Below are 23,811 nucleotides of genomic sequence, written 5' to 3'. Positions count from 1 at the left end.
TCACAATCTGATTTAATGGGAGAATTTTTAATGGCTACACTGAGGTCCTGTAGTATGGCAGAATGGACAGGAACTCAGGGGCCTCTGGGTCTGGCTGGGTTTCCTTGGATAAGTCTCTAACCTCAAAAAAACTCAGTGCCGTCGAGTCAATTCCGACTCATAGTGACCCTATAGGACAGAGTAGAACTGCCCCATAGAGTTTCCAAGGAGCGACACAGGGTAGCTATGAGTAGAAAATTGACTCTACAGCACCTAAAAACAACATCTCTAACCTAGGCCTGTGTTTTCTCTGCAAAATTAGTTTACAATCTTTATTATGTCTAAGGCTCTCTCCACTTTTAAAATTCTATGTCTGCTTGTTCCTCTACCCAAGCCTGCCCAACAGTCTGAGTTTCTCAAGGAAAGGATTTACATCACATTAATTGATGTATCTTTCACTGTTGGTGACACTTCCAAGGTACTTTATAAAACAATTTCTTGAATTAATATATCTCTTTAACGAACTTGGTCTGCCTCAATTATCAACTAAAGTTCTCATGTCTCAGTTTCTTCTTTCTTTAAATTTTGCTGCTCTTCTTAATTTTCTACCCTTGTTTAAAATACATTTTAACTTCTTAATGTCTGTCCTTCTTCTTACATTTTCCTTACTCTTTTTTCTTAGATTTTTTTTCATGTTCTGTTTTTCATAATCTAGTTATTCCTGAATTTTTTGCCTTTATATATGATCTTGAGCATTCTATTTATTTTTTTTTTAGCTGATTTTCTGGTTAACTCTTTTTATACCCTTTTACATTTTGTTTCTTCTCTCTAGTATTTCTTTCATTTTTCTTTCCTTGGCTTTTTTTTCTCCTTTCTCCTTAAGAATCTATGTTAACTCTAGACACATCTGTATTTTAAGAAAATAATACTTCCTGAAACAAAACTGCTTACAATATCACAGCTCTGGGTCTTTCTCATCTAAAACACCAAGTTTAGGAAGAAAGGCGCTCTGGGGGTCTGTATCCATCTCTCCCCAGGTTTACTTGATATGGAGTATAACTACAATTTCTCATGAAGGTTACCTATGTATCAGTCAGATCAAGTCAATAAATGCCCACGGCATGTAGTTAACAGACAGTGATGGTGGAAAGTAGAAGAAACATTCAACAACCAGTTCTGAGCTCACCAGGCAGAGCAACGGAGTCACTTAGCCAGTTAGGTAGTATCAGTTGCAAATAAGACAGACAACTCAATCTGGCTGAAACAAGAAAGGCTCATATAACTGAAGACTCTATAAGTAGTGACATCACCAAAAAATCTACATTCTTTCGGTCTCTCAGCATTGCCTTCTATCACATTAGTTTTAGTCCAGGCATGCCTCTCCTAAAGAACTTGGCAGACCCTAGGACTAAATGCCTCCCTGTTCACATGCAGCAAAAAAAAGCAGTCTCAACAAAAGTTTTAAGATTTGATGGAACTGTTCTTGGTCACACACCTTCTATTGAACCAAACATCATGAAAGGGGAGGCGGGATGCAGTAATATGCTAATCCTAGCCCACGTGCTCCACCTCTGGAGCCAGAGTAGACAGCTCCTAGGAGCCACATGGTTTCAGGGATGGAATAAGGAGGAACTGTATGCTGGGAAGCAATCAGCAAATGTCCACCGCATGAGGCAAAGCTGAATATAGATAATGCAAAATGAAAAGTGGTAATTTCACCAATGCATGTTCTTTTTCCAGGGAGTTATTTTGATAATTATAAGATTATAAATATGAATAAATATATCCGATTTTATGAAAATGGAGTACCTCTGCATTTTCTTAATAATGAATCCCTTTAGAAACTCTTTTTGAGAATACTGACTCCAACATGATTAACTATTGTTAAAAAAAAAAAAATTATGACTGTTAAATAATTTAAATGCTATTATTGTTAAATAATGAAAAGAAAAAAGTAACAATACTAATGATCTGCAACAAATGACTATTTGACAAAATAAGGATATTCCTGGGGGAACCCAAAACCAAAAATTCATTGCCATTGTGTCAGTTCCAACTCATAGCCGCCCTATAGGACAGAGAAGAACTGTCCCACACGGTTTCCAAGGCTATAACCTTTATGGAAGCAGACTGCCACATCTATCTCCTGTAGAGGGGCTGGTGGATTTGAACCACTGAACTTTTGGTTAGCAGCTGAGCACTTTGACCACTGCAGCAGCAGGGCTCCTCTCCTGGGGCAAAGATATACTTAAAGACCAACTAGTGAATTTTTTTAAAAAGAATATAAACTCAGGATTGACTCAACAGCAACTAACAACAATATAAACTCAGTTTAAGCAAATACATATTAAAAAAAAAAAAAAAGAAGAAGAGACCAGAAGAGGCATATCGTATAAGTGAGCAACTGTCTTTCTTCTCTCCTACTCCCAATCTCATCACACCTCTTTTTGCTAAATACTAAACAAGGAGTTTATGAAATTACAGGCCAGGATGTTAACAACTGAAAGTATAAAAAAGTTAACTGCATGGTTGTTTGGGGGTGGTGAGGTGAGGGTCATTTTTACAGTGATAGTTATTTGTAGATAATTAAATCATACAGTCTTCAAGTAAATGAATGTCTATTCTTAGTCCCAACCACCCCCCTCAAAAAAAAAAAAAAAAAACAGTGTGCTTTCTAGAGTTTCTGAATATTAATGTCAAAGAAATTCTCTCCCAGAAGAATACTCTTATTTTCTTAATACTAAAAAAAAAAAAAAAAAAATGTTATCTGCAACAATGAGTCATCAGCCACTGCAGCTCCACAATATCCAGGCCTTTCCCTGGCTCTGCAGCTCTTCAAAGGGAGAAGACTATCTTCTAATGACATACATAAATCCTCCTGCACTGCATGGCTGCGAAGCATAATTAATTCTGGTCTTTGTATGCTTAATGAAACACCTTGCACATATGATAGCAGTGGGTTTGAGCTTCTTGTGTGTACCTAAAACTGGAAAAGAAAAGCCCTAGCTTTTCCCCAGTTCTTCCCTAGTTCTACCTAAAATGCTCTTGAGTCCCATTTGTATGAGCTCTCCCACTGTTTCTTCAAAATATACATCTTATAACGAGTAAGACATGCTAAAGAAAAGTCACAACCACCTGTATGAACAGTTTTCCTAACTTTTTAAAGTGTGGAACGCTTTGTTTTTCAAATTCTTGGCAATGAACCACTTGTTTTTACTTCCCAACTTGTAGCTTCCAGAGAAAGTAATTTAAAGGAAGAAATTCTCTTAGATATAGCTTGCTCAATATCATTGCCTTTTATTAGAATAGTTTTTCATAGTTTAGTACATACTTACATGCTGCATTACAGAGGATATCACTCCACTGAGAATCTCAAGAAGTAAATTTTTTAAGTTCCATTTCATAGCACAAATGCAATATGAGCAAAATTAAAAAACAAAAATTAACTGAATGATTTACCTTGACCTCGTCTTTAGAGTATTCAATTATTTTAGCCCTACCTGAGCAGTCTTGAAAGCAAATGCCTACTTTTAAAGACGTTACTACTGCTATAAATGCAGTTTCCTTGATTTAATTATAAAATGTATATAGAACAAATGAATAATGAAATACAGAGTGCCTCTCACCTGTTTAGGTGTAACCCCAGGCATGCGAATATCCAATGCAAAATCTGATGAATCAATCGGAATTACTGGTCTGGAGGTACCAAGACATTCATTGGGAAACGATCTGGTAGTTTCTTTAAACCTTAAAAAGGAAGACAAATTCAATATCCTTGAGCATAATGGAATCTTACCATGAGAAGGAAAGAAAGGAAATTCTATGATCTTAAGACTAAAGATTATTGATTGAAACCTGAAGAAAACCCCACAGATGTGTTGATCATACAGTGGTCTAAAACACACTCAGAACTGCACTTTTCTAAGTTCTTTAGTCCAAGAACAATATATACTGAATTGGTAAACAAAATATAATCAAAACAGGCAAGTGGGCTACATTTAAACCTCAATTCAATAAAAATTCTTAAAAAAATATTTTCGCTACTAGTGAATGAAGACATAGTGTTAATCAATTAGAAATGATTACAGATGTGCCCATTTCCTAATGGTAGAAATGGTAATCATAACTCTGTAAAAAAATCTGTAATGATTTTATGAATATTACTAGTGAGAAACGACCCCCCCCCCAGGAAAAAGAAAGAAAAACAATAAAATTGCCAGGCAGAGTTGTATGAAGGGAAAAAGGGCTGCAATGTGAATTACAAATGTACAAGACCATAAATATTTAATATGGTAATTATGAGGAGTGTGTATACAGCTCAATGTTTTCTTGTGAGCTATTACAGTCCATGATGTTTCTCCCCACCACTGATCTGTCTTGATGTTTCTTTCTTCAAGCTGTTATAAACAACAAGGCATTCATGTCTAAACGACTGGGTTGCAGCTTCTGAAATATCTCCCCAAGAGAGAGTGATTAGTATTGGAAATCACAACTTCTAATTGGAGTTTTGAATGCCAGGGCAGCCCGGCTACAATAAAAAAAAAAATACAATGGGCTTATTCTATAAGGGGGACTTTACAACAAGTTGCTGTGCTAAAATTCCAAGTGGTTTCAGCAAAGTAAATCAACCTCGTGTATTTCTCCAACACGCAAGAAGTGATTACATTTCTAAACAGCATGCACAGAAAACACCCAAACGACATTTCATCTGTTAAAAAAAAAAGACACCCACCTCTTAAAGACAGAAAGTGGGCTTCTGTAACCCAAACAGCTGCTTCGTAAAACAAGGAGAACTAGCAGGCTAAGAGCGCGGCCAGCCATGACCACGCCGCTCCGGCCCCGCCGGGAGAGGAACGGGCAGCGCGGCGCGGGGCTGGGCCGGCGGTCGGGCAGCGGTGCCGCCAGCAGCCGCTACTTCATGGCCCGGGCGCGGCGGGCGTCCTGCGGCGGCCACACACCATCTGTCTGCGAGAGCGGCGAGCAGGACCAAGCGAGGTGTCTAGATCAGGAGCCACAGGCAGAAACCCGTGAGAAGGCGGCACTTTTGTCCAGTCCACAAGCGGAAGCTTTCCTCTCTCCAAAGCTGCTTTTTTTTTTTTTTTGCCCTGGTGTTGGGGCTAGACGTGTGGGTTCCTTATCACTCCGGAATGACAGGGACTGTGAGGGATATCACACGAACCCGCGTCAGTCATCATTCAGAACCTGCAAAAATAGAAGCAGATAATGGATGACTAACACATTACAGCATTTGTCCTCGGCAAATCCCGGTTGAGGTTTTTTAATACATCAGTAGTTTCACAAGCTTGAGCCCAAGCCGGGTGAAAATGCCGGTCTGTTGATCTTCCTCCCCCACGACCAGCCTCCAAAATTTCACAAATCTCATTGCCCCTAATGCTTTTTGCTCTTTCTTCCTCCCTCACACTCACTCTCCCGTTCTGTTTTCCCACTTCTTCCCCCTTTCCCCTCACATCCACCCCAAGCTCTGCTCTGTATTTCTTTTTCTTACTTCATTTATCATTCTCTTCTATCACTAAAAATGCATTTAATACGTCTGCTGAATGTAAACAAAGTTATTCACACAAATGACAGGCTAAGGCATACGGGAAGGAAGAAAAAAAAAACGAAGAGAGGAAGACAAAGCACTTGGGTACAATAGTAATCAGATAGAAAACGACTTAGAGAACAAAGGCATGTTTATACACACACATGCATCACGGAGCTACAGATCTAAGGAGTAACCCCTCACCCCCCGAACTTACAGTGATCATCAGGAAAGTGATTGCTTAAGTGCTCAGAATTATTTTAGGCAAACAAGCAAAATATCCACAGTTAACAGGGTACTGTATATGGAACATAAATGCCCATTTAGAAACCCTGCATGTGATACACAAAGTAACACTTTCTTGCTCATAAGGCATGCATCCCAGAAGAAATTATTTCTTAAATAAAGTTTGGAAATCTATAACAGAATGAGAAACAGTAGAGGGCATCAACCGCTGGCCCCAAACTGGATTTTATCTCTAAAAGATATGATCAAGAATTTCGTATTAATATAAATAAAAGGCCATCCAGAACTAGTGTAACATCTCAACATTTTATGAAGAAGACTCAACTAGGCTAAAATTCAAAATATGCATATTTTGACTTTAAAGGCTGTTTTTATTATATTTCAGATTATGTATCATGTTTGTAAATTGGAGTTAGAAGGCATTATTTAAAAACGTATCATTTACAGTATGAAAAATAACTCAAAGAAAAGAGATTTCTTCAAGTTTTTAGTCAGTATTTATAAACATCACTGGGGAATCCCCAAAAAATCCATTTACCAAGTAAATTTACAATCAAATAGCAGGAGGAAAAAAATCAGTAAGTTCACACAGAAGAGCTCCAAAATAACACATGATTCTCTAAGTTAGCCTCTTGAAATACTAAGGCTACTAGAAAAAACTCAAAACAAAAAAGTACTGACTAACCTCCAATTAAATGAGAAGCCTTCATGGTCAGGTGCTTTCTAGAAGAAATATACTGTATACCAAATATAAATAAAACGCGATTGAATATTCAACCAATCCAAGAGTGCTGGAGGCTCACCAGCACCCAAGTTCTACAGCTAATTTACATAAGCAATGACATTTTTAAAAGACTGATAATATTTGTTTGAACTTTCTCTCTGGCTTGCTGTTTTAGCTTTTAGCAACAACAAAAAAAAAGCTTCAGTTTTGTCCTTATCCTGTGGATAATGGAAAGAGAACTCCTTGTGGGGAAGAGAAAGAATTGGCCTGAAGGCTATGCTATTGCCTCTGCCAGCAACAAAGCATAATCCTGTCAAATGACAATACTTGATATTCTCCAAGCTTTTTTTTTTTTAATATATCTGAAGGGATTGTATTTTATTATTTAATGCAGAACAGGATCCCAGGACAGTCCTTCTTCCAGTTGGCAAGGAGAATTGATATTTAATATAAACACTTGAAAACAAAATTCAGTGTTAAAATTCTCTAACAAGAACACACTCTAGCCTTTGAACAAAATTCCACTTATCTTTGATTAATTTTATTTATCTTTGAAGTTCCTAAACGATCTACTAACAGAAAAGGGAATTTAAGTCGTAGATGGAAGTGAAGTTGATTTTTTCCACCATGAAGAGAACAAAAGGTCTTACAGAAATGAAAGCTGATTATTGGTCTTTGAATTGCTTCTGGTTCTTGATACCTTGTAAAGACAACATACAAATTATGAGAAAAAAAAAAAAAAAACTTGCCTAACCATTTATTTTACAATTTCCTGATAACTGTGGAATATATAATATTCAAATGTTACTTTTCTTTACTTACGATTTTAAAAACTCAAAATATATTTTCCTGAGATCATTCATTCACTCGTGCAAGAAAAAAAAAAAGGCAAACACTTATTTTATACTATGTACAAGGTGTTGTAATACATGCTGGGATTTTACAAGGTTAAAAAAAAAACTAAAAGAGAATACAGTGGGTTAAAGAAATCAGGACTTTATACAATTTATACAATCATGAGAAGCTCGCAGGACCGGGCAGCGTTTTGTTCTGTTGTACATAGGGCCACTATGAGACGGAACCAACTCGACGGCACCTAATAACAACAATGTTTAGAATGTAGTATTCCTATAAGAGTGTACTATAAGAGGATTCAGGGAATTCTGAGGAAGGAAAGATCGTTTTAACCTTCATAAGAAGGATTTAAAAAAAAACAGAGTGAGAAAGGCAAAAGCAGGCTTCGACGGAAGAGGCGGCTACTGAGTGGCGTCATGGAGGATGGTTTGGGTTTTCACTCTGCGAGCTGGACAGTGAGCGCCCCAGACGAAGGGAACAGCAAGGCCAAAGGAGCCCAAGGGGGCAGCAGAGGTTTCGTTTGAAGAACAAGTAATAAAGGCTCTGCCTTCAAGATTCAAGATGCAGATCCAGACTTAATATTTTATTTGTAATACAAGGCAAATATTCTGCTTACATATCCGTAAGTGCTGCGGGTAAGAATAATTTATAGCTTATGCCCAAAACCGAAACCAAACCCAGTAACGTCGAGTGCATTCCGACTCAAACAGCAACCCTATAGTACAGAGTAGAACTGCCCCATAGAGTTTCCAAGGAGCGCCTGGCAGATTCCAACTGCCGACCCTTTGGTTAGCAGCCGCAGCACTTAACCACTAGGCCGCCAGGGTTTCCAATAGGAAATCAGGTAAAAAAAATTTGATTAATTACAAAAGCTGAAAAACTGCATTCCTTTCATAAAGAACAAGATAGGTCTATTTTTATAGGTAAGGCCATATTTTATGACTTTTTTTCTTTTTCTCTAATTTTTAAAAAATTCTAAATAATCTCAAACTTATATAAATGTTGCACGTACAAAATAAAGAACTTTTTTCCTTCACCATTTGAAACTAAACTGCTGACCTAATGCCTTATCACACCTGAATGTGTTTTTACTAAATAATGTATATTTACTAAAAACAAGTACATTCTCATACATAATCACATACACCCATCAAAGTCAAAATAATCACACTGACACATTAAAACAAACAAAAAAACCAAACCAGTTGCACCCCAGTCAATTCCAACTCACCAACCCTATAGGACAGAGAACTGCTCCATAGGATTTCCAAGGATCCCCTGATGCATTCGAACTGCCAACCTTTTGATTAGCGGCCGAAACTCTTTTTTTTTTTATGATTTTTATTGTGCTTTCAGTGGTAGGTTTACAAATCAGGTCAGTCTCTCACACAAAAACCCATATACACCTTGCTACACATTCCCAATTACTCTCCCCCTAATGAGACAGCCTGCTCTCTCCTTTCACTCTCTCTTTTTTCGTGTCCATATCGCCCCTCTAGCCTCTCATCTCTCCTCCGGACAGGAAATGCCAAGAAAGTCTCAAGTGTCGACCTGATCCAATAAGCTAACTCCTTACCACCATCCCGCTCCAACCCATTGTCCAGTCCAATCCATGTCTGAAGACTTGGCTTCGGGAATGGTTCCTGTCCTGGGCCAACAGAAGGTCTGGGGGCCATGACCACCGGGGCCCTTCCAGTATGGGTCAGATCATTAAGTCTGATCTTTTTATGAGAATTTGGGGCCTGCATCCCACTGCTCCCCTGCTCCCTCAGGGGTTCTCTGTTGTGTTCCCTGGCAGGGCACTCATCCGTTGTAGCCGGGCACCATCTAGTTCTTCTGGTCTCAGGATGATATAGTCGCTGGTTCATGTGGCCCTTTCTGTCTCTTGGGCTCGTAATTGCCTTGTGTCCTTGGTGTTCTTCATTCTCCTTTGATCCAAGTGAGTTAAGACCAACTGATGCATCTTAGGTGGCTGCTTACGAGTGTTTAAAACCATAGACGCCACTCTTCAAAGTAAGATGCAGAATGTTTTCTTAATACATTTTATTATGCCAATAGACTTAGATGACCCCTGAAATCATGGTCCCCAAACCCCTGCCCCTGCTATGCTAGCCTTCGAAACATTCAGTTTATTCAGGAAACTGCTTTGCTTTTGGTTTAGTCCAGTTGTGCTGACCTCCCCTGTATTGTGTGTTCTCTTTCCCTTCACCTAAAGTAGTTCTTATCTACCAATTAATTAGTGAATACCGTTCTCCCACCCGCCATCCTCTCATAACCACGAAAGAATGCTTTCTTCTCAGATTAAACTATTTCTTAACTTCTTAAAATAGTGGTCTTATACAATATTTGTCCTTTTGCAACTAGTTTCACTCAGCATAATGCCTTCCAGGTTCCTCCATGTTATGAAATGTTTCACAGATACATCACTGTTCTTTATCGACACGTAGTATTCCATTGTGTGAATATACCATGATTTATTTATCCATTCATCCGTTGATGGGTGCCTTGGTTGCTTCCATCTTTTTGCTATTGTAAACAGTGCTGCAGTAAACATGGACGTGCATATATCTGTTCGAGTAAAGGTTCATTTCTCTAGGATTTATTCCAAGGAGTGGGATTGCTGAATCCTATGGTAGTTGTATTTCTAGCTTTTTAAGGAAGCGCCAAAGAGATTTCCAAAGTGGCTGTACCATTTGACATTCCCACCAGCAGTGTATAAGTGTTCCAATCTCTCCACAGCCTCTCCAACATTTGTTATTTTGCGTTTTTTCGATTAATGCCAGCCTTGTTAGAGTAAGATGAAATCTCATTGTAGTTTTGATCTGCATTTCTCTAATGGCTAATGATCACGAACATTTCCTCATATATCTGTTAGCTACCTGAATATCTTCCTTAGTGAAGTGTCTATTCAAATCTTTTGTCCATTTTTTAATAGGATTATTTCTCTTTTTGTAGCTGAGTTTTTGCACTATCATGTGGATTTTAGAAATAAGATGCTGATCGGAAATGTCATAGCTAAAAACTTTTTCCCAGTCTGTAGGTAGTCATTTTACTCTTTTGATGAAGTCTTTGAATGAGCATAGGTGTTTGATTTTTAGGAGCTCCCAGTTATCTAGCTTTCTTCCACATTCTTTATAATGTTTTGTATACTGTTTATGCCATGTATTAGGGCTCCTAACGTCATCCCTATTTTTTCTTCCATGATCTTTATTGTTTTAGATTTTATATTTAGGTCTTTGATCCATTTTGAGCTCGTTTTTGTGCGTGGAGTGAGGTATGGGTGTTGTTTCATTTTTTTTACAGATGGATATCCAGTTATGCCAGCACCATTTGTTAAAAAGACTGTCTTTTCCCCATTTAACTGTTTTGGGGCCTTTGTTAAATATCAACTGCTCCTATGTGGATGGATTTATGTCTGGGTTCTCAATTCTGTTCCATTGGTCCATGTATCTGTTGTTGTACCAGTACCAGGCTGTTTTGACTACTGTGGCGGTATAATAGTTTCTAAAATCAGGTAAAGTAAGGCCTCCCACTTTGTTCTTCTTTTTCAGTAATTGCCTTATTTATCCAGGGCCTCTTTCCCTTCCATATGAAGTAGGTGATTTGTTTCTTCACCTCATTTAAGAATGTCTTTGGGATTTGGATCAGAATTGCATTAAATGTATAGATCGCTTTTGGTAGAACAGACTTTTTTATAATCTTAAGTCTTTCTATCCATGAGCAAGGTACGTTTTTACACTTAGGTAAGTCTCTTTTGGTTTCTTGCAGACGTGTACTGTAGTTTACTTTGTATAAGTCTTTTACATCTCTGGTAAGATTTATTCCTAAGTATTTTATCTTCTTGGGGGCTACTATAAACGGCATTGATTTGGTGATTTCCTCTTCGATGTTCTTTTTGTTGGTGTAGAGGACCCCAACTGATTTTTGTATGTTTATCTTGTATCCCGATACTCTGCTGAACTCTTCTATTAGTTTCAGTAGTTTTCTGGAGGATTCCTTAGGGTTTTCTGTGTATAAGATCATGTCATCTACAAATAGAGATACTTTGACTTCTTCCTTGCCAATCTGGATGCCCTTTATTTCCTTATCTAGCCTAATTGCTCCGGCTAGGACTTCCAGCACAATGTTGAATAAGAGTGCTAATAAAGGGCATCCTTGTCTGGTTCCCGATCTCAATGGGAATGTTTTCTGGCTCTCTCCATTTAGGGTGATGTTGGCTGTTGGCTCTGTATAAATGCCCTTTATTATGTTGAGGAATTTTCCTCCTATTCCTATTTTGCTGAGAGTTTTTATCATGAATGACTGTTGAACTTTGTCAAATGCCTTTTCTGCATCAATAGATAAAATGTGATTCTTATCTTTTGTTTTATGTGGTGGATTACGTTAAATGTTTTCTTATGTTGAACCATCCCTGCATACCTGGTTTGAATCCCACTTGGTCATGGTGAATTATTTTTTTGACATGTTATTGAATTCTATTGGCTAGAATTTTGTTGAGGATTTTTGCATCTAAGCTCATGAGGGATATAGGTCTGTAATTTTTTCTTGGGGTGTCTTTACCTGGTTTTGGTATCAAGGATATGGTGGATTCATAGAATGAGTTTGGTAGTATTCCGTCCTTTTCTATGCTCTGAAATACCTTTAGTAGTAATGGTGAACTCTGCGGTTAAGCTGTCCGGACCAGGGCTTTTTCTTGTTGGGAGTTTTTTGATTACCTTTTCAATCTCTTCTTTTGTTACAGGTCTATTTAGTTGTTCTACCTCTGTTTGTCTTAGTTTAGTTAGGTAGTGTGTTTCTAGGAATTCATCCATTTCTTCTAGGTTTTCAAATTTGTTCAAGTATAGTTTTTCATAGTAATCTGATATGATTCTTTTAATTTCAGTTGGGTCTGTTGTAATATCGCCCATCTCATTTCTTATTTGGGTTATTTGCTTTCTCTCCTGTTTTTCTTTTGTCAGTTTGGCCAGTGGTTTATCAATTTTGTTGTTTTTCAAAAAACCAGCTTTTGGTCTTGTTAATTCTTTCAATTGTTTTTCTGTTTTCTATTTCACTTAGTTCAGCTCTAATTTTTATTATTTGTGTTCTTCTGATGCCCATGGGTTTCTTTTTTTACTCTCTATTTGTTCAAGTTGTAGGGATAATTCTTTGATTTTGGCCCTTTCTTCTTTTTGGGTGTGTGCATTTATTGATATAAACTGGCCTCTGAGCACGGCTTTTGCTATGTCCCAAAGGTTCTGATAGGAAGTGTTTTCATTCTCATTGGATTCTAGGAATTTCTTTATTCCATCCTTCATGTCTTCTATGACCCAGTCTTTTTTGAGCAGGGTATTGTTCAGTTTTCAAGTGTTTGATTTCTTTTCTTTGCTTTGCCTGTAATTGATTTCTACTTTTATGGCCTTATGGTCAAAGATGCTTTGTAATATTTCAATGTTTTGGATTCTGCTAAGGCTTGCTTTGTGACCCAATATGTGGTCTATTCTAGAGAATGTTCCATGTGCACTAGAAAAGAAAGTATACTTGGTTGCTCTTGGGTGGAGTGTTCTGTATATGTCTATGAGGTCAAGTTAGTTGATTGTGGCATTTAGATATTCCGTGTCTTTATTGAGCTTCTTTCTGGATGTCCTGTCCTTCACAGAAAGTGGTGTGTTGAAGTCTCCTCCTATTATTGTGGAGCTGTCTATCTCACTTTTCAATGCTGATAGAGTTTGTTTTATGTATCTTGCAGCCCTGTCATTGGGTGCATAAATACTTAATATGGTTATATCTTCTTGGTGTATTGTCCCTTTAATTATATAGTGTCCTTCCTTATCCTTTCTGATGGATTTAACTTTAAAGTTTATTTTGTCAGAAATTAATATTGCCACTCCTGGTCTTTTTTGATTGTTGTTTGCTTGATATGTTTTTTTCCATCCTTTGAGTTTTAGTTTGTGTCTCTAAGGCGTGTCTCCTGTAAGTAGCATATAGACAGATTTGGTTTTTTAATCCATTCTGCCTCTGTCTCTTTATTGGTGCATTTATTCCATTTAAATTCAGGGTAATTATGGATAGGTATGAATTTAGTGCTATCATTTTGATGTCTTTTTTTGTGTGTTGCTGACAGTTTTTTTTTCCCACTTAATTTTATGTGCTGAGTAGATTATATATCGTCCTTTCCTCATATTCCTTGTTGTTGATTTTGTTTTTGCTGAGTCTCTATTTTTTTCTTGTATTTAATTTTGATGAGTAGAATAGCTTGTCTCCTTTGTGGTTACCTTATTATTTACCCCTATTTTTCTAAATTTAAACCTAACTTTTATTTCTCTGTATCACCGTATCTTCCTCTCCATATATGATTACATTTTTTAGTCCCTCTATTATTCTAATGCTGTCTTCTTTTAATAATAACATCGCTGTTATCCTGTTTTGAGCTTTTTTTTTTTATAATCTTGCTTTGTTTTTTGGATTTCCCTGTCTGGGTTGACTTCTGGTTGCTCTGCCCAGTGTTCTAGTCTTGGGTTGACCCCTGATATTATTGATTTTCTAACCAAAGAACTCCCTTTAGTATTTCCTGTAGTTTTGGTTTGGTTTTTACGAATTCCCTCAACTTGTGTTTATCTGGAAATGTCTTAATTTCACCTTCATATTTAAGAGACAGTTTTGCTGGATATATGATTCTTGGCAGGCAATCTTTTTCCTTCAATTTTTTAAAATATGTCATCCCATTGCCTTCTTGCCTCCATAGTTTCTGCCGAGTAATCTGAGCTTATTCTTATTGGCTTTCCTTTGTAGGTGACTTTTCGTTTATCCCTCACTGCTCTTATAATTCTCTCTTTATCTTTGGTTTTGGCAAGTTTGATTATAATATGTCTTGGTAACTTTCTTTTAACATCTACCTTATGTGGAGTTCGACGAGCATCTTGGATAGATATCTTCTCATCTTTCACAGTATCAGGAAAGTTTTCTGCCAACAAATCTTCAACAATTCTCTTGTATTTTCTGTTATCCCTCCCTGTTCTGGTACTCCAATCACTCATAGGTTATTTCTCTGATAAAGTCCCATATGATTCTTAAGGTTTCTTCATTTTTTAAAATTCTTTTATGTCACTTTTGTTCAAATATATTACTGCCTCATGATTTATTTTCAAGTTCAGAAATTCTAGTTTCTACTTGCTCAATTCTGCTCCTCTGACTTTCTACTGAGTTTTCTATTTCTGTAATTTTATTGTTAATCTTCTGAACTTCTGATTGGTGCCTGTCTATGGATTTTTCTAGCTTATTAAACTTTTCATTATGTTCCTGAATAATCTTTCTAATTTCTTCAGTTGCTTTATCTATGTGTTCCTTGGCTTGTTCTGCATATTGTCTCATTTCCTTCCCGATGTCTTGAAGGGTTCTGTATATTAAACTTTTGTATTCTGTATCTGGTAATTCAAGGAATGCACTTTCACCTACAAGATCCCTGGATTGTTTGTTTTGAGAGCCTGTTGAGGTGATCAGTGTCTGTTTCTTTATTTGACTTGATACTGACTCTTGTCAACGAGCCATCTGTAAGTTATTGTATTAGTTTATGCTTGCTTACTGTGTTGTAGCTTCTTGCTTTGTTTTGTTTTGGTGTACCCCTATGGGTGGCTTGAGTGACCTAGCTTGATTATTTTCACCTTTGGAGCTCTGGTATCCTGTCCCCAGCTGGCTAGAGCTGTTATCAGGTGTATCAGTCTAGGAGTCCATTCAGTTTTTTTGTATGAATCCAGCTCAGGTTTCCAGGTAGCTGATCATCAAGTGTTTGGCACAGGCTCTGTCCTACAGTCTTAACAGGGGCAGGGGTGATTGGCATATATACTGTTATCTGATTGCAGTAGGGGGTCATGCTCTGAACAAGGCAAGGGGCTGAGAACCAACCCCGAGTGTCTCTCAGGAAAGTGTATCCCTGTTCCCTTGAGTGTGCAGGTGGGTGGGTCCTGCAGAGGAACCATGGGCACCTAAAGTTTTTGGTTGTAAGAACTCGGAGGTACTAGTTATCTTTGGACCCCTGTTGCGGGTGGCTGGATGACCTGAGTGGAGCTGCCAGTCCTTAGGTCCCTGATGTGGGTAGGTGAGGACCTTGTTTAATAGGCAAAGCAATGTCAAACATCAAACATCCACCTCTCCACTGCACAGCTGAAATGGTTGGAGTCTGCCAACAGGGGCCTATTCTCCCGAAATAGGCCCACACAGGTCCATGCAGAAGAGAAAGTTGCTCAAAATCCATGGACGGTTTATGCTTGGACAGGAGCTGCTTCTGTCCTGAGCTCCCCTGGTTAGTAAAAAAAAAAAAAAAGTGGAGCTAGCAAATTATCTTTTCCCCCAGATGCAAATTTTTTCCTTTCCAAAGGCTGGCAGGATGGCTCTAGGTGCTCAACAGGGCCTATCTCAGGCCCAGGGAATTCTGCCGCTAAAGCTGGTTTGCGGGTGGGGGGGTGCGTTAAAATGTATGCAAATACTTAGCTTTTGCCGAGAGTGCCGTTCTCCTCAGGTTCCAGAGGTCTGATTCGGCTGTGTGGCTGGCTGCTTCTCCCTAAGGAAACTGCAGCTGAATGCTAGTAGCAGCCCACCGCTGCCGCTGCCGCTGCCGCTGCCACTGCTCTGGGAATGGTGCCTGAGGGTCCCCCCTGATTCAGGTCCGGTAACTCCTCTCTGCTTCTGAATGGTCTCTTCCTCCTCCCCCGGCCCCTCGGTTTGTTTTCTAAGTTTGCCTTTGAAGCTCAGGGCTCCCAGCTTGTCACAAATATACTTGTTTCACTTGTTTTCTCGCGTCTTTGTTGTAAAGAGGGCTCGCCGGAAGCGTCCGTCTATCCCGCCATCTTGCCTCCGCCTCCTAGCAGCCGTAACTCTTCACCACTATCCCATCAGGGTTTCCACTGACACATTTCAATTCTAAACTTCCAAACCCTGGCAACTGCCCCAATAATGTTCTCTGTGGCAATTCAGTTCAGAAAAAATGCATTGTATGTAAAGTTGTTAATTATCTGGTCTCCTTCAGTCTGGGACAATTCCTCAGGCTTTCCTTGATTTTTATGACCTTTACTCCTCTGAAGATTACAGTCCAGTTACTTTGTAGAATGTCCCTCATTTGGTGTTTGTTTTACGTTTCATCAGGATTAGATTCAGGTTATGTGTCTCTGGCAGGAATATCATGACAGTGACGCTGTGTTCTTCTCAATGCATCCGTTATGTCTATCTGCTGCGATCAAAGTAACCCAAAACTTAACAGTCTAAAACAATAAACATTATCTCCATCAGTTTGTAGGCTACATGAGTGTCTTCGCAATATAGGCAGCTGACTTATCCTAGAGTGAGCAATATCTTTGATGACCTAGCATCAGAAGTCACATACCACTATTTCCATAATATCTTATTGGTTACACAGGTCAGAGCTCAACTTGGGAGAAGACTACCCAAGGGTATGAATATCAGGAGGTAGGATCATCTTGGTGGATACTACAGTATCTTATGAGTGGCACACAATTATGATTTGTCTTGTTACTGATGATGTTAATTTTGATCATTTTATTAAGATGGTATCTTCCAGGTTTTTCTACTCCAAAGCTACTATTTTCTCCTTTGTAAGTAATCTTTTTTTGTATGTGTAGAGACATTCTTTTTGACTTTGTAAACATTCTGTTTCTCATCACACTGAATTTATTCATTAATTGTTTATATTATAATGGACTCATTTTCTTAGTATATTCAAAGGGTTACCCTCTGTTACTAATGTTAATTATTTTGACATTCAAACTGTCTCAATTTTGGTCCTTTTAAGCCAGTTTTTGTATCCTTTTGACATGACTTCAGTATTCTTTGAGCACTTCCTTGATTTTTGCCCCCTCCATGATCTGGGCTCCCAAATCCTATTTCAGGCCTTTCTCTCTGTGCTCTTTATTCCACTTAGCCTTTCTTAGTCTACACCGGGGTGCTTACATATGTGAATGCTCTCCTCATCCTGTTTGTGCTGACACCTATGCCATGTACCCCTCCTGAACACCTACCTTGCTCTGCCCCACCTAATGCCTTTGGTGAACTATTAAAGAAGGAAAGAGGAAGACAATTTCTAAAAGGCAAATTACAGAACAGTGCAAGAACTGTTGTTGTTAGCTGCTATTGAGTCCTCCCTTGACTTCTGGGGATTCCATGCACAAGAGAACGAAATAACTACCTGGTCCTTTGCCATCCCCATGATCTGTTTGTTGGCTGTGGATTGGGTTGTTGTGGCCCACAGGGTTTTCACTGGCTGATTTTCAGAAGGAGATCACCAGCCAAAGCTGTAATTCTGTTTATATTTAAAAAAAAAAAAAAAAAAACAACCTACGCCATTTTTTCCATATGCATTTAAAAATCTGAATCAAAATAACTCAACTATTATATTTCCAATCATTTTCTATAGGGATGAATGGAAAAATAAGAGGTACTTTCAACTTCTGCTTATATGCTTCTGAAGTCTTTTAATTTTCACAAGCTTATATTACTTTTTTAATCAAAAGAAAATAAGGGTATTTATGTTTTAAAATATCTTATTGAATGTGGTTCTATAGATATCAATCTTAACTTCTATCTATGAGAAACGATTGTGAAGATGGCACAGGACTGGGCAGTGTTTCATTCTATTGTACATAGGGTTGCTATGAGTAGGAAATGACTGGATGGTACCTAATAACAGCATCTATGAGTTAGGTGATGTTTTCAAAAATGAAAAGTTCCCCTTCTTTCACTTAGCAAGAATTTCACAAATTATGTTTTATGGGGGTTATATAGCTATAACGCAGAGTTGCTTAATCTCATCACTATGACATTTAACAAGTTCATCAATGTTGACATTTTGGGCTGGATAACTCTTTGCTGTGGGGGGCTGTCCTATGCGTGGTGGGAAGTTAGCAGCACTCAAGGCCTCTACCCAAGAGATGCCAGCAGCAGCCTCTTCCATCATGGTAGCCAAAAATGTCTCCAGACATTGTCAAATATCCCCTTGAGGATAAAATCACTCCCTACAGGAGAACCACTGTTATAATGTGGTTCACTATAATGAAACAATTTATATTTCAAATGTGATGTCATTTCTTTCAAATACATACACGAGATGTAAATGGCTAAAATAAAAAGTCCTCGTAAATATGGAACTTCTAAAGATTGGGAAAATAATATCATTACATCAAGTAACACGTATTGACTCACATGCCAAACACTTTAGACTAAAGTACTCTATGCATATTATCCAACTGAATACCTAAAATTTTGAGCCATTTTATAGATGAAAGATCTTAGGCTTAGAAAAACTAACTACCTTGCTCTGGTCGCACAGTGGTAGAACCAGGATTTAAATTCTGGACAGCTGACTCCAGAATCTGTGCTCTTAACCCATACTCTTGAACATAAAACAGACCCTCTGCATTCACAGAGGATGTTTTTCCCAAGTATAACAAAGAAGGAAATTCTTCAAACATCATTTTACAGTAAAATAATAATAACTTATGTTTATTGAGCAATTACCTTGTGCTAGGCACTGCAATATGCACTTCAATATACATTAGCTCATCTGAATCCTGATGGTAACTCTAAGAAATTTGTACAATTACCATCCATCTTACTGAGTTGGAAACCAGGACACAGAGAGATTAGGCAACTTGCCCAGGGTACACAGCCAGGATGAAAACACAGGTAATATGACACCACATCTCAAGCTTTTAACTACTCAGCTATACAATGGAACCTCATCTTTTTTTTTCCAATCATATACCATTATTATTATTAAGTGCCATAGAGTTGATTTTTGACCCATAGCAACCCTATGTGACAGAGTGTAACTGCCCCATAGGGTTTCCTAGGCTGTAACCTTTAGAGTAGAAACCCTGGTGGCTGAATGGTTAAAAATTATGGCTGCTAATAAAAAAAAAAAAAAAATTTTTTTTTTTTTTTTTAAGCAATAGGTTGGCAGTTCAAATCCACCAGGTGCTCCTTGGAAATTCTATGGGGTAGTTCTACTCTGTCTTATAGTGTCGCTTTGAGTCGGAATTGACTCACTGGCAGTGGGTTTGGTTCTTTGGTTCTGAATCTTTAGAGTAGCAGATTGTCAGGTCTTTTCTCCCGCAGAGCTGCTGCGTGGGTTAGAACCACCAACCTTTCAGTTAGCAGCTGGGGACTTAACCATTGTGCCACCAGGGCTCTTTATTCATATACTGTTATTGATGTTGTATGATGCCAAGTCAATTCTGACTCACAGTGACCCTGTATGACAGAGTAGAACGGCCCCATAGCATTTACTAGGCTGTAATTTTTACGGGGGCAGGTGGTTAGGTCTTTTTTGTCACTGGTCTGTTGGGTTGGAACAGCTGACTTCTTGGTTAACAGTCCAGTGTTTCACCATTACACCACCAGGGCTCCTTATTCATATGTATGCTAGAAAGCCTTAACATTTCCTCTACAATCTTAGAAACATGACTCGGTTAACTCAGAAGGGACAAACTGAAGGTCCTGACTATGGGTCAAATTGATCCAAAAGTAGGTTTGGCCTGTAAGAGTTTTTCCCAACTCCTCTCCCTGTATTTAAATTCTGAGTGAGCATTTCAAAATGAAAAGACTTTACATCAAATCCAGACTTTCCACATCTCTTGAAGATCTCTAAAACCTGGCATCATCACGCCTACATTTCCACGTGACAAGAAATAGCTGAGCCAAGTAGTGTCTCCCATTTTAGAAAGAGCCAGCAATCTGTGGAGCGCCACAGTCCCCCCTTTCTCTATTTACTCCCAGGCCTTGAGGCTAAGAATAGTTATTTTAACTGCCATTCAGCACTTAGTTTGTATAGTTGTTTGTTCTTTTTTATTTTTTTAAACCTGCTCAGCTTTGCACATTAACATTGCCAACTGATGCCCTTGAAGTCATTTGTGTTTTGATCCTCAGGTACACTCTTTCTTTATGTAGGAAAGTAAACTTTGCCCTGTGTATAGCAGGGTTTGCCATACTAGACATAGTAAGTTTCCTCTTTTTTTTAAGACTCTTTCCATTAGCAAGACCCACCAAATTCAACAGCGTTTTGTACATGTGGATTTGTTTGGGGCTCAACTTCTCTAACATGTAGCCATTACGAAGTATCCTTCCCTTGCAAGTCAAAATTGGCTGGATCGCTATTAGAATATATACATTAAAAAATCTCAGAGGTACCATTCAGCATATGATTCTACTGCAATAAGAACTTGCCAACAGTAACAAATTTTATTTTATTTTATTTTTGCTCTCCTTGATCAGTACCAGACACACTTTAAATATGTCCATTAGTCATCAAATTGCTCAGTCCTGTAAATACTTCCACGGGGAAAATAACAAGAGTCATTATTCTTAATTAAATTTCTCAGCTTTGACTAATACAAATGTTACTTCATAACACATGTATCTAAATTTGGTGCTAGCATATTTTACTGTAAGATAAAACAGATCCCTGTGTTCCAAACAGCCCACATCTTTCACCTCTAAGGACTGCAATGGGAAGTTCTCAAGAGACAAGTGAACTGCATAGGAAAGCATTAACCATTGCTGATGATGTCAGAGAGGTACAACGGCTCCTTTGAATTCTATTCATTTGCCCATCAGGTATCTTATTTATTTATAAGTTCAGAATGTCACACAGAATTTAGTTTCAGAAGAGCACAAAGGACTTCTGCAGCCATCCCTTCCTTCCTTCCTTCTTTAAACATTCTTGTTGGGTGGGGCAATAGGACCTCAGTCTTGTTTTGCAGAGCCTTTTAGTGAAGTGGAGAGCCTCGGTGGTTTCTGCCATAACTCACGGACCAAGTCAGACAAGAACCTAGACTTATAGACAAGTTCCACAATACACCATTCAGGAATTAGTAAACTCTCTTCTACCTCTTCAGTGAGGTTTTTTAGGAGCTGTCTGAAACCAACAAATTTTGTCCTGACAAAATTTCAAATGCCTGTTTGCTTTTGCCAATAAAGTGTGAACCCCACTGACTGGGTATTTAAAGGACACACTGATTTAGTTATTTAAAGATCTTTTGCATTAACCTTTTGTAATGCTCTTCTGTGGGTCTTTGAGTTATACCTCTCTGTTTTTAAGGGGCAGCTGGTGTAGAATGGAGGAAGGGAAGGAGAGATACAGGTATTTAGGTGCAAATTTTTCATGCCAGGCACTGGGCTTTGATGGGTTTGGGTCAAACACAGGGGATCTGCTTTAACTTCTGTTTTTCTTATAATCAACCAAAACATTTTTTATGAGATGTCATCTTTCATTGTGAATTTTGTTCCCCTGTTTATGATTATGCATCCTTAGCCACTGTTATCCCAGGATCATTTTGGTATTTATTGTATTAAACACCTTACAATGAATTCTGAGGCAGGAGCTATTAACCAAACCTGGCTCAGATCCAGAATATGTAGTTACAAAATAAGTATTATTTTCCTTAATAAAGGAGCCCTGGTGGCATGGTGATTAAAGAGCTCAGCTGCTAACTCAAAGGTTGGTGGTTCGAACCCACCAGCTGCTCCATGGGACAAAGTTGTGGCAGTCTGCTTTGGTAAAGATTTACAGCCTGGGAAGCCCTATGGGGCTGTTCTACTCTATCCTATAGGCTTGCTATAAGATCCATTTTATCCTGTAGGGCTGCTATGAGTTCTACTCTATCCTATAGAGTCGTTATGAGTCAGAATTGGCTCAACAGCAGTGGGTTTGGGTTTTTTTGTTTGTTTGTTCACTTAATAAGGAAAAATCTATAGGAAATGTCTAGATTATTATTCAACATTATCTTTTGCTTCTTGTGCTACTCACACAGAACTGTTTTCTCCCACAGCAGAGGCATATTTTCAAACGATTCTCATATTTTCCATTTCAAATGTTCAAATCTTTACAATAAAATGCCTATAAACACACCCCCTTCTATAACAGAAGTTTTGCTATCTTGTCTTCAAGCCTTTCAGCTGTATAATTACAGTACTTAAAGTGAAATCTATAATCATATAATGCTATTATATAATTGGAAAACTCATGGGAATTTTTTCTTAAAGATCATGAAAGAATATCAAAACATTCTCTCCTTTATATAATTCTGCTTGATTGGGTTTATAATAACCTAGGGGGAATCTACAAAATGTACACTACGCACTGCCCTTTCAATCTGTCTCAACTATATAATTTGAAGGCCATTAACAAAAGGAAGACAGTTGCTTAAAAACATTCTAATGTCTTTTATTTTAGGGTATAGAAGCTACAATAAAATTTAATGTAATCGTAAGAAGACCATTTGAATTTTTAAATATGCAATTCACCATTACAAGAAGTACAATGTGCTCAAATGGCTTATATTGAGATATTTAATTTCTAGTCTACAATAATAATAGTTTTCTTTGATCAGTGTTTCCAAATTCCCCATGAACTATCAATGAAGAGCTAAATTATTCTTCTGGCTGAAAAGGATCAAAGCATTGTTATGTTTGTTAGAATTCTTTGATATTGCTGCACAAACAGTTGGTGAATTTATTTCATTGCTATGAAACTGTTTCTTGGTGTCTCGAGCTTAGGAAGAAGTGGTTTCTTTTAACAAGGGGCTACTGAGTGGCTTGCTCTTTCCCAATTTTTAATCTTCCTTATGAGGCTTCCCATAGTGATTTGTAATATATCCCAGAACTGAAAAGGAGAACCAAAACAAGTGGAGCCCCATGATCCTCCAGGCCTGAGAGAGCACACGGGGCATGGCCCTAGCAGTATCACACCAAGGAAGTGAAGCTCAAGCACAACCAGTTGATCATATTTGCCTTCTCTCTAATTATTGAAGTCATATGCCCTAATCATGGTTTATATCTTAACTAAAACTTGAGTTGTTAAGTCACAGAAAAAATGTGAAATAGCTTGTGTTTCCCAATTTTAACCAAAATAAAAAGACCCACAAGTCAGTATGGCCTGGTAAATTGTTCCCATCTTTGAAGTATGAAAATCCCTTTTTAAAACCACATTTCATGGATGTATACATTATAATAATAATACTATTAATTATTAAAATAATATTGAACACTAGGGAGGAGAAATGGGGAAGGCAAGTCACTAACTAGACAATAGATAAGTGGTAACTTTGGTGACAGGTGAGATAGTACACAATACTGGGAAAGTCGACACAACTTGACCAATGTAAGGTCATGGAAGCTTCATAGATACATCCAAACTCCCCAAAGGACCAAATTACTGGGCTGAGGGCTAAGGACTATGGTCTCGGGGTGCATCTTACTGAATTGGCATGACATAGTTTATAAAGAAAATGTTCTACATCCTACTTTGGTGAGTAGTGTCTGGAGCAAGGGAAAATTAAGAAAATCAAAGACACAAGGGAAAGATTAGTTCAAATGAATGATGGACCACAAGTACTACCGCCTCCACCAGACTGAGTCCAGCACAACTAGATGGTGCCCGGTTACCACCACCAACTGCTCTGACAGGGATCACAATAGAGGGTCC

General features: G+C 38.1%; 1 protein-coding gene across 17 annotated transcripts in view; it reads right to left on the bottom strand.

Annotated features, from left to right (window-relative positions):
- The window catches only part of PAM (peptidylglycine alpha-amidating monooxygenase), a 338,929-nt gene that overhangs the window by 180,703 nt on the left and 134,415 nt on the right, over positions 1–23,811 (bottom strand). For all 17 annotated transcript variants that reach the window (XM_049871501.1, XM_049871531.1, XM_049871520.1 and 14 more), the window contains 2 exons: positions 4,712–5,181; positions 3,606–3,726 (listed from right to left, as the gene is read on the bottom strand). In XM_049871501.1, the coding sequence (XP_049727458.1) occupies positions 3,606–3,726; positions 4,712–4,800 (210 nt within the window). In that variant the 5' untranslated portion in view covers positions 4,801–5,181. The remainder of the gene's footprint in view (positions 1–3,605; positions 3,727–4,711; positions 5,182–23,811) is intronic.

Source organism: Elephas maximus, chromosome 2 (assembly GCF_024166365.1).
Source record: "Elephas maximus indicus isolate mEleMax1 chromosome 2, mEleMax1 primary haplotype, whole genome shotgun sequence".
Classification (NCBI taxonomy): domain Eukaryota; kingdom Metazoa; phylum Chordata; class Mammalia; order Proboscidea; family Elephantidae; genus Elephas; species Elephas maximus.
This window is presented reverse-complemented; position numbering and strand designations above follow the sequence as displayed.